This window comes from Arachis duranensis, chromosome 9, assembly GCF_000817695.3.
Source record: "Arachis duranensis cultivar V14167 chromosome 9, aradu.V14167.gnm2.J7QH, whole genome shotgun sequence".
Lineage (NCBI taxonomy): Eukaryota > Viridiplantae > Streptophyta > Magnoliopsida > Fabales > Fabaceae > Arachis > Arachis duranensis.
The window spans coordinates 6,932,034-6,942,957 of NC_029780.3; the positions used below are offsets into that span (position 1 = coordinate 6,932,034).

The 10,924-nt window shown below is 26.4% G+C and overlaps 1 protein-coding gene across 2 annotated transcripts in view; it reads left to right on the forward strand.

Annotated features, from left to right (window-relative positions):
* Positions 1 to 6,028: 6,028 nt before the first annotated feature.
* The window catches only part of LOC107464522 (uncharacterized), a 67,645-nt gene continuing 62,749 nt past the window's right edge, over positions 6,029 to 10,924 (forward strand). The window contains exons 1-9 of one of the 2 annotated variants that reach the window (XM_052253826.1): positions 6,029 to 6,723; positions 7,355 to 7,402; positions 7,507 to 7,609; positions 7,716 to 7,779; positions 7,866 to 7,972; positions 8,260 to 8,344; positions 8,441 to 8,576; positions 8,664 to 8,710; positions 9,020 to 9,372. In XM_052253826.1, coding sequence (XP_052109786.1) covers positions 6,058 to 6,723; positions 7,355 to 7,402; positions 7,507 to 7,609; positions 7,716 to 7,779; positions 7,866 to 7,972; positions 8,260 to 8,344; positions 8,441 to 8,576; positions 8,664 to 8,710; positions 9,020 to 9,104 — 1,341 coding nt within the window. In that variant the 5' untranslated portion in view covers positions 6,029 to 6,057 and the 3' untranslated portion in view covers positions 9,105 to 9,372. Of the gene's footprint in view, positions 6,724 to 7,354; positions 7,403 to 7,506; positions 7,610 to 7,715; positions 7,780 to 7,865; positions 7,973 to 8,259; positions 8,345 to 8,440; positions 8,577 to 8,663; positions 8,711 to 9,019; positions 9,373 to 10,924 lie in introns of those variants that run through there. The other variant, XM_052253824.1, reaches the window with a different exon arrangement.

Sequence of the window (10,924 nt, forward strand, 5' to 3'; positions counted from 1 at the left end):
CACGCACACCAACGCACATAAACCGCTACTGGCAGTAGCAGTTTATGACCAACCATAATCAAACAGAAACCGCGGCAGGGAACAGCGGTTTCCATCCATTCACATTCCAGCGTAATCCGCGGCTGGCAGTAGTGATTTCTGTGTTTCTGTAAACCGCTACTACCAGTAGCGGTTTCATAGATACATGAAACAATGTATTTGCGTCTTCGTTTTGGAAATAATGCATTTGTGTAATTTTGAAGGTGAAATAATTTATTTACGTGAATTGCTATGTATATAGTAAATGTCTCTATGTATCAAATTTGAAAAAAAAAATCCTCTCAATTTTTTTAATAACTAAGAGAGTAAAGTATGGTCTTTAATTTTTTAAATATATTTTTTTTAGTTCATTTATAAAATTAAAAGTAAAAAATCACATATTATTTTTTCAAGTAAAAAAAATTTGAGAAGATTCATTCTCTATTAAATTCTGAAAATATAATTACTGTGAATAAAATTTTAAAAAAAGTTAAAAGTTATAATAAATAAATAACAAATGCTAGAAGATTATTAATTAGAATTTATTATTTTTATCACCAGTTAGTCATTAATATTTAAAAATATGAAATAAAATATATTAAATTATTAAACTATAAAAATTGAATTGATGATTAAGTAATCATCATCGACAAAATTAGAATATAATCCATAACAATATAATTTATTCTATGATGATAATTTAAATAAAAATAATTATTTATTTAAATAAAAGAATCTTAGATCCTCACACCAAAATTACCTGTTGCAATATTTTGCAAATAGGTCTTATAATAAAATTAAAATTAAAATTTGTAATTTAGTGGCCAATTTAGAATAATATATATTTATATATAAATATACAATAATTAATTTTAGTATATTCTTTTTTAAGTAAATAGATTCTGTAATAAACTCTTCCAACTTATATACCGACTTTTACAAAGGTACAAAATCAGCTCTATATGTCATGTTTTAATTGGTTACAACTCTTAACTTCGTGATGAAGTATCCCCCAAAGAATTAATCTTACTCCCGCTCTCCATGCTTTGCAAATTGTCCAACATCTTCACATAACACCAAAAATTTATTCATTTTTTTTTTCAATCTTCTCTCGGCTCTCCATCTCTTTGTCGTTTACTCACAGGTCATAGAAGTGGCAACTAATTAAGAATGGAGATTGGAGAATAACCTAATAGTAAAGAGTATTGTGAAAAAGAGAGTACTATTTACTTTAATTAATTAAAAATAATGTTAATAGAATAAAACTATTATTTTTAGCAGAGTGCTTATTATGGTTATTAATTGTAGCAAAAGTATTTTTTATACTGATAAAAATAAGTGTTTAATTTTAAGAATAAAAAAATTCAATATTTTATCACACCACTTTAATTTATTTTTACATAAAAATAATTAAAAATATGAGTAAATATGAATTATTATATTACATGTTTATTTATATCCAAATTCTAAAATTTGACAAACTTAATTATATATTGAGTTATATATTATAATATGATTCAACAATTAAATTGGAAAAAAAATCATAATATATAAAAAGTAATTTGATTGTAAGATAATAATACCTGGTGCAAATAAATAGATTGCTCACTCATCATTTGAATCAAATGTTAACATCCTTTTTTATCTTTAATTACTGTAAAAGTCCAATTAATGCCAAATCTAAATCAGTCATTTTAAAGGAACTATTTCATTAAATCAAGAAAAATATATTCTCCTTCATAATAATTATATTGTTATTAGAATAGCTATTTTCATCTTTATTAAAACTCTCGACCGATCTATGGTAAAAAATAAACTTCAGATTATAATAAATAAATCAAAACATATTTTATTCCATATTTTAAAAAATAAAATATTTATTTATAATTAAAATAAAGATATAGTATATGTATATTCATATAAAATGTCATCGAAAAGATTGATGGTTCTTTTAAATTATTATTTATTATTTTCCTATAAAATTTGAAGCTATTATAATTTAATTTTAAAACCGTTTAAATATACAATAATTCATTAGTATATTTTGAAGTAATTTATGAAGTTAGCATCTTATCTTATATTATATCTATAAGGAGAGTGAAAATTGTCTTGCAATAAATAACATGTGCAGTCATTAGAATAGTTTATAAATTGAATATTTATTTGAAAAAGAAAACAAAATCATTAAAATAGATTAATCCGCGGGGAGTTGCCGGGTGGCTAACGGTGCTTTTGTATACGACCCAATTATTATAACTTCATGATATCTTGTGGGGGTTAGGTGAGAGTCCAAAATATAAAATATATTAAATAACATCGTGTGACTGGGGGATAGCAATGGAAGGGTATGATTATGACACATCATTTAATTTGTATTTCGTTTTGTTTTTACATTTTTTTTTACCAAAATTAAGATGCTTTATTCATTTCAATGGGAGACTTTGTGCCTTTTTAATAAAAATGTGATCTTTTTGGATGTTTTTGTATCTATTATAATAATTTTGTTGTGTCAATAATACTTGTGGTATTGTGATCTTTTAGCAAATAATAGTCAAATTCTCTTTTCTCACCACTTATTTACAAATGTATTATGAATTTATTCTATTTTAAGCTGGATTGTTATATCTTTTTACTTAATTATATAACATGTAATTTTAATAAAAAAACAATCAACATAACTTTGTGCTTTTTTACTTTGGAAGGTTTACTTTTAAAATTTTGGATATACATTTTTTTTATTGATTGATTGTTAAATAATTTTTGTTGTTCTCATACAAGAAGGATAGATAAATCGATATCTATAATTTGTAAAGTATTGACAGGAGATATTTTATTATATATATATTTTTTACGATATTTTTTATTCCGATAAATCAAAAATTAATCTGTTGTAGTATATATTAAGTTCTATTTAAAAATTTGTTATTGACTAACAAATTACTGTATGCACAAAGTAAAATTTAAACTTTTCACCCTTATCACTAAAATAACTCAACTTAGTTATTTTACTATATTAGATGGGATTCATGGGAATAGAGGCAAGTACGCTTATTCCTACATAGAACAACCAAGTTCTATTGCCGTTGTTCCACACTATTAGTTAAACTCAAAGTAAAGTAAAATGTATTAAATTGTAGCATATCTTAGTTTTTTGAGGGATCAAAGTGTATATTTCTAGAAATATTGATAGAAAGTGCATGGAGATTATTGGAGGATGTGTAAGATTGAATAGAATGTATTTTGATTCAAGTTATATTCCTTTTTCTAAGTATTATATTGGATTGATTAGGTGGTAAGGTAACTCATTTATTAAAATAAATGTTAAAATTTAAATTTTAATTTTTATATATAATAATTTATGAAATTTTTAAATAGAGACGGAATTTTGAATAAATTAATTTTTTATTATTAAAATAGATGATACCGTATATGTATAAAAAATATAAAATAATATTTTGTTTCTACATGTTTAGAATAATTATCAGCATTGTTCCTTAAAGTTCTTTTGTTTCATTTATGTTTTATATATTTTAAAAATAACTCAAAATTATCAACGTTATCTTTAATTTTGTAAAAAGTTTATTAAATGTCTCATGTGATTCTGATATGATAATATAATCCTTGTAAACAAATTTTTAAAAGAAGTAAAAGGTTAAAATAAATAAATAAATTATAAAAGATAGAAGATATTATAATTTTTTTTTCTTCTCTATGTTCTTATATTGTTACTATGTCTTTGTAATAATAAGTTCATCTATACTAAATGGTGAGTTTTATGATATATTTGTTATGATGCCTAAATTATTTAACTTCTCTTTTAAAGTAAAAAATAAAATGTTTAAAATAAAAGTAAATTATATAAAATTTATTAAATATTATTTATTTACCTTTTTTAGTAACTTAAGTAGAAAGTGATAGACACTATAACATTTATTATACTAAATTGCATGAATATATCAAAAATACTATTTATACATTAAAATTATTCACTAAAATCAGTTATTAATATATTTGTATATAAATACATGTGTAGTTTAATTTATTTTCAATATGTATTTATATTTTAACATGTATTTTATACTGATGACTGATTTTAGTAGCTAATTTTAACGTACACGTAGCATAAGTATGAATATATATACATCCTTTTCTAATAGTGTTTTTTTATAAAATAAAAAAATGCTAACAATATTTTAAAAACACTATCTAATAATATCATAAATAAAAAAATTGTTAAAAATTCAAATTAAATATTAATATTTTAGATTTCTATGCATTGACTACAAAAAATTAAAACCTCTTTTATTTTGAAATTTAACTAATATGTATTTTAAGATTATATATTAGTATTATTTTAGAATATATTATATAAAACCTTTTTCAATTAATATATCTAAGCAATAATGTTAAGGATTCATTTTAGTTCAATCTAGAAGAATTAAATTACTCTTGAAATTTTTATAATTATTCTCCACGTACAAGTTCTTTACATAATTAAATTCATATAAGTTATTTACATTTACACGTTTTCTATACGTTCTTCTCTTGACACTTCGTTTTCTTCTTTTTTTTTATCTTTTTTTTTGGTTTTTTTTCTTTTATTATCGTCGTCACCAACACCACCACTTCCTCCTCCTCTTCTTGCCTTCTTTTTTTATTGGATTTTTTTTCTTCTTTTTTTTCCTTCTCCTCTATCATCTTCATCATAATGATCATCATCGTTATAGCATCATCGTCTTCTTCTTATATATATCGTCGTTATCGTTATTGTCGTTATTGTTATCATTATCGTAAAAATTTTGCAATATTGATGATGTTGCCTTATCCAAAATTTTTGTCATAGAATTTTTGCCATAGAATTTTTTCAATTTGTGTAGTTGCTGTAAATTTTGGAATAAAACTAAGATATTTAAATGTATTGTTTAAGAATTTTCGGTAAATTTGTACTGATAAATTATGCATAATTTAAAATTCTTCCTTTTTTTCTCACCATTTTTTGTTGTTTTTATTCACTTTTTTTTTTGTTTTACTTTCTAACAAATATACATAATATTGCAAAATCAATAGAAAGAGAAAGAAAAAAAGTGTAATAACAATAATAGCAATAAAAAGAATTAAAAAAATAAAACACACGAAAAAAATGAATACGAAGAAAAAAACACAAAAAAAGAAAAAAAAGAAGAGGAAAAGAAAAATGCGAAATACAAACATTAAAAAAACGTAATAATTTCACGAGTATATTATGAAAATGGATTTTATTGAATTAAAATTAATTTGTATAAATTTATATGTAAAAAAAATTTATATATCGCATTTTTCAAACTTTTGAGGCATAAATAAGACGGAATAAATGTCAAAAAGAAACATTAATATTTATCAACTTAAACAAATTTTTGTTCCGTTGACAATTAATTAAACAAACTAACCACATGTTAAACACTAAAAAGTAAAATAAAAAAATAATTTATAAAAATAAAAGACTTATTTAAATTATTTATTTAAAAAAAAAAAATATAAACTAAAAATATATTATTAAATTATAAACTAAAAAGTTAAACCGATCATTAAAAATATTAGCCAAATACAATAACTTTTCTCATTTATTTATCCTAGTCTTTTTTTATTAACTATTTTTTATTCTTTTAAATAATATTCTTAGGACACTTTTAAGTTAAACCTCAAAATATTAAATTACTCTCAAAATTTTTGAGATATATAAACAGAAAATATATTATTAATACATTAGGTTTTGTTCCGTTTACACGATTACGTAAGCTAACACATCAGCTTTATCCTTTATAAAAATTAAAACTTATTCAAGCCATGTTTATTTATCCTACACATTCACAACAACCTTGCTAACGGTTTAACTAGATAATTCATTTGCCACCTGTTGAATGAAGTAACATTTTTTTACTGAGCTCACTGTGCATTGAACCTTCGCGGTTGCTTCTTCTTCTTATATAATTTGAAGTAGTCGCACATGCTCGCCAAGCAAAAGTAAGAAATACTCACCAAGTCACTATAAACTCAAAACCAATGGATACTACGCCGGCGAGGTTTAAGTGCAGCTACGGCGGCGAGATCAGGCACCACGACGACGAACACCACCGCTACCCCTACTATGCTGGCGGCATCCACAGGATGCTCCAAGTTCAAGGCGACATAAATTTTGCTGTTATGACCGCCGAGCTCTCCTTACTCTGCGGCGGCGCTGCCGTAACCTCCTTTAAGTACCTTATCCCCGGCGACGACCTCGACACCCTGGTCACCGTCTCCGATGACAGGGACTTCTGTTACCTTATGCGCGAATACGATCTGCACTACCGCGGTTCCGGTTCTCTCGACCCGATGAGGATCTTCCTCGACATCGTCGAACAAGGCGGCGGCGCTGTTGCTCCTCAGGCACCTGCCCCGCTGAGTGCCTCCGACGAGGATCGATGCGTGAACATGGAGCTGGAGGGTCAATTGGAGACGCAGTGGGGGCGCGTGGGAGGTCGCGTTTCGTTTTCTTTTCCCGGGCCGTTGACTCCTGCATCGGCCCTCATACTCTTCGCTCTGATTCTTCTTCTTTCGCTACCAATCGCATTCGTACTTCAAAATTATTTAGTTACGAATGCTGTTGCAGAGTTCAGGGACTTTGAACATCATCGTGACGGGATTATTCACTTTGAGAAGCACATGAATCAATTACCTGGAGCATTGGTACTCATCTAAAACTTTAGTGTTCTCCTTTAATTACTATTCCGTGATTTATTTTTTTTGTAGTTTTTTTTTTCAAATTTTTCATGCCTTTGACTGTGTGTTGGGGTTTTGGCGAGTGAGTTGTCAATTATAGAAAGTTTAATTTTGATACAATATGAAAAATTACTATTTTCTCTCCTGGATCCTCAATATTGGTTCTTGAATGGGAAGGGAGAGAGTATCAAGGTCCCTCCCCAATCATTTCGTATTTTAATTTCTGCTTTCATATTATTTCATCTTGAGAACTCATTGTTGTGTGCCATTTGTTGAGACCATTTACAATTCTTACCTAGGGTTGCATAGATCAGGGCTGAGCTCAAGTTTTTTTCAACACGTGTAATATTTGCCAGTTGCCACAACAACATTTGCTATTTGGTTGATTTATGAGGGCAATTTAATTTGGATTGACATTTTACTCGATATTAGCAATGCATGTTTTGATTGGCATGGACTATGAATGTTTCATAACGTGGAATCATTATTATAGCATTGCTAGATATTTGTTCTTAATCCTTAGAGATAGGACTTGCTGTGCAATTTCAATGCTTAGAAACTTGGCTTACATTTAACAGTATATGTTGCTTGTTTATAGGAGGTTCCCGCTAAGGATACCATTGAAATGGTGTTGCATGATAAAAAGGTAAGGTTCAATTGCAATGGTCATTATGTTTTTTGTTTTTGCACTTGAGTACTATATAAGACATTTTACTAACTTCAGTTTGTTATAAAAAAAACAAAATACAGGGTAGCAGAATACATGCTTCTCTCCCAAAGGCATTGGTCAAGAAGTTTTGTCCTGTTGCTAACATCATACAAAACGGCAATATAGATGACAAGGAACTCATTGGTAAGAATTTAATGAACCTTCCTTTATTGGTATTGAATTTTGCAACTTTAGGTAGATAAATATATGCCTTTCCACAGGTTTATACATGTTTGGTTTATCTTTTCAGATATATTTGTTGAGGTGGTTGGTAACAAGGGAAGACAAATTGTCTTTACTTTTGAGGATTTGGAGTAAGATTTATATTGTGTTGTTCCTTTCACTTTATTCCTAGTTTGAAAACTTATACATGGCCAATTGTTTTCTATACCAATTTCAGCAAAAATAGGGTGACCTGTATTTTGTTTGGAACACTAGTGGATCATATTCTTCCCCACCTTGATTCAATTGGTCCTGGACCACTCATTGTTGCTAAAAGTTTCTTAGGTAATGTTCTTCTTGATTGTATTCAGGTGGTTATTATGCAACTTTAATTTTCGTTCTGTTTTTGGATACAAATCTTTTCTAGATCCTATGTTAACGTGGGATGTTTGTCCACCAGGCTATTTTTTTTTTTTCAAAGAGACTAATCTTGTTTCGAGGATAGTGAGACCTGCTCTCTCAATTGGTAGAACATGGGTTCTCCCTGGAGCTATAGTGTGCTTATTCCACTGCATGAACACCCTTGTTATTCTACAACATCACTATCTTACTATAACTTCTATTTTTCTTAGACAAGGTGCATGTTCAGAGCAGTTACTATGCATCAAAGCTCCATGTGAACGTCTACATAAAGGAAGTTGTGGATTCCAAAAATAGGTCATTTTATTGTTTTGTTATGCTTTTATGTCAATTTTTTAGTTCATTGCTATCTATGTCCTTATTTTTTTTCCCTCTCTTTATCTGGATAAAAAGGTTGGGGAGTACTTGCCAGATTACTTCGCAGTATATAAGTCATCTCTCATCGCAACCTAGCTATTCTGTGAGTGATGAGATTAACGGCGCATTAGTAAGATTGAAGTCAATAGAGGAGCTTCTGAATTGTGCAAATGTATAGTAATTATAATTATGTATTCATAATGTGCTGTAATATGTTTAATTCTTTTTAATGCATTATGACTAATAGTTTGTATTACAGGAGGGTTCTTATTGGATTCTGGCAATAATGACACAAGTTGGATCAAGGTAATCTATTCATTTGTTTACTTTCATTTGTTTTAAATAGCTTTTGATATTAGTTTCTATACCCGATTTCCCTAATTGATTCGATTTAATTTTGATGCACCAATATTATAAAATGTTTAATTATACCATTATTTAATTAATTTTATTTTTTTATATATGACTTTTTAAATAATGAGTGTTAAAAGTAGTTGTTTTTGCTTTTGTAAGAATAAATGATTGAATATTGATGTTAAATTTTTAGATTTACATTTAATAGTTTAATGCATAGAAATTAAATCGTAATTGATTTTATAAACTTGCTTCTTTCAGGATTCAGTTGATGATGAGTTTCATACAACTTCTAGTTAGAAGACTCCAGCAAAGTGTGCATCTTGAATTGGGCCCTAATAATTAGCTGTCAAGAAACAAGGTGAAGAGACTGAAACTAAATAAAGACAAGTAATTCTATGTTATGAGTGATTAGTGTTGTTAGTATTACTCTTTGTTGTAGAATATTGGAGATATTATTTGTAATCTAGTTATTTCACTCATCAGTCGTACTGTGGTTAACTTCGCCTTTTGTTGTTGTATGTGTCTTTTAATTTGGTGATTTGGTCCAAGCTATCTTGGAAGACCAATATTGTAATAATGTCTATTCAGGTTGTGTTAACTTTTGTAGTATCTATCGGTGTGAACGCTTTTAATAATCCTATTGTTGAAGTTTAGAACTTGACCTCTTTTATTACATGATTACATCCATTTAATTACTATGGTTAACTTTATTTATATTTTATTATAAGTGTGATTACTCAAAGCAGCTTTCCAACCAGCTGTGAAAACGATTAGTCAAATATGTTGAAGTTGGACTCAATTCCAGGACACATATACCGACTTTGACATATATAGCTTAGTTTTGCAACGATTATTCTATAGGCAAATGACTGTGTAATAACATTGATTAATATTTTTAAAGTACAGGCATTAATTAACTCATGAAAAATTTTCAAACTTATCTGACTAATCGCTAATAATCATTGCTAATGTCACTTGGATTGATATTATAGCCAATCAGTGGAACATGACAAATTATTAATTTCCTTTTATTGATTAATGTGAAGTTAATTAAGATGGTAAAATTTTTTCTTTCCAATAAAAGGTTTTGAATTTTGATATGTCTATAAAAATTGTCAACAAAAAATTATTAGTATACTTTTATAAATTGAAATTAAATTTGGTACAAATGATATTTATAACAAGTAATTTTAATTGAATGATTAGATAGATAAACATTAATATTTAAAAATAAATAAATTTTGTCATTCAGATTTATTATTTTTAATATATGAGGAATTATTTTCAAAAAATAAGTAAGAATACATAATATATCTATCATCTATAACTAGTAACCTATCACTAATAATATATGAAAAATTAAATTTATAAATAAGACATTAACAAGACGCTCTCTTAAAAAAATATAAAAATTTAATAAATATTAGATCTTACTAACATGTGTCCAGAGCACATTTTAAGGATATCATAAAAAAATAATATAAAATTTATTTATTATTATGTATTTTAAAAATACATATTAAATTTATAAAATAAATTTTTTTTATTAAAAATATAAAAAATTTAAATTTTTAATATATTTATTTTATATTTATTAAACAAAAATATTTAAAATTTTTTACTAATAATAAATTTATAATGTGCTATAGAAATACATGTAAGATAAACTCAAATTATATAATGAAATTAGAGATAGTAACATTGTTTAAAATATTCATTATTTATGTAAAGAAAATAAACATCTATTTATTTGTCGTTACTTCGTATGATATGATGAAAGCGAGATTAAACAGACATTAGAAATTAAATAGCTCATTGCTTGGAATAATTCCAAGCATGCATCACAATAAACAATATAATAAGCAAAGTTAAAGTGAACTTTCAAAAGTTCAATAATTAATTCAATCTTAGGGGAACTGATAAATAAATTAATAATAAAATTTTTCAAATTATGAATATAAAATATCTCTAATTTTCTCATATACTACTATTAATTAGTAGATTACATATATAGTAAAACTGTAAGGAAATTTATGGCGATTAAAAAATGTGACGTTTCAAATGCTAAAGAATAATGACCAATTCTTAATATTATATTGATTGAATTATAGTATGATTATGTTATAATAATTAATTATTATAATGATTATGTAAGTATGGTTA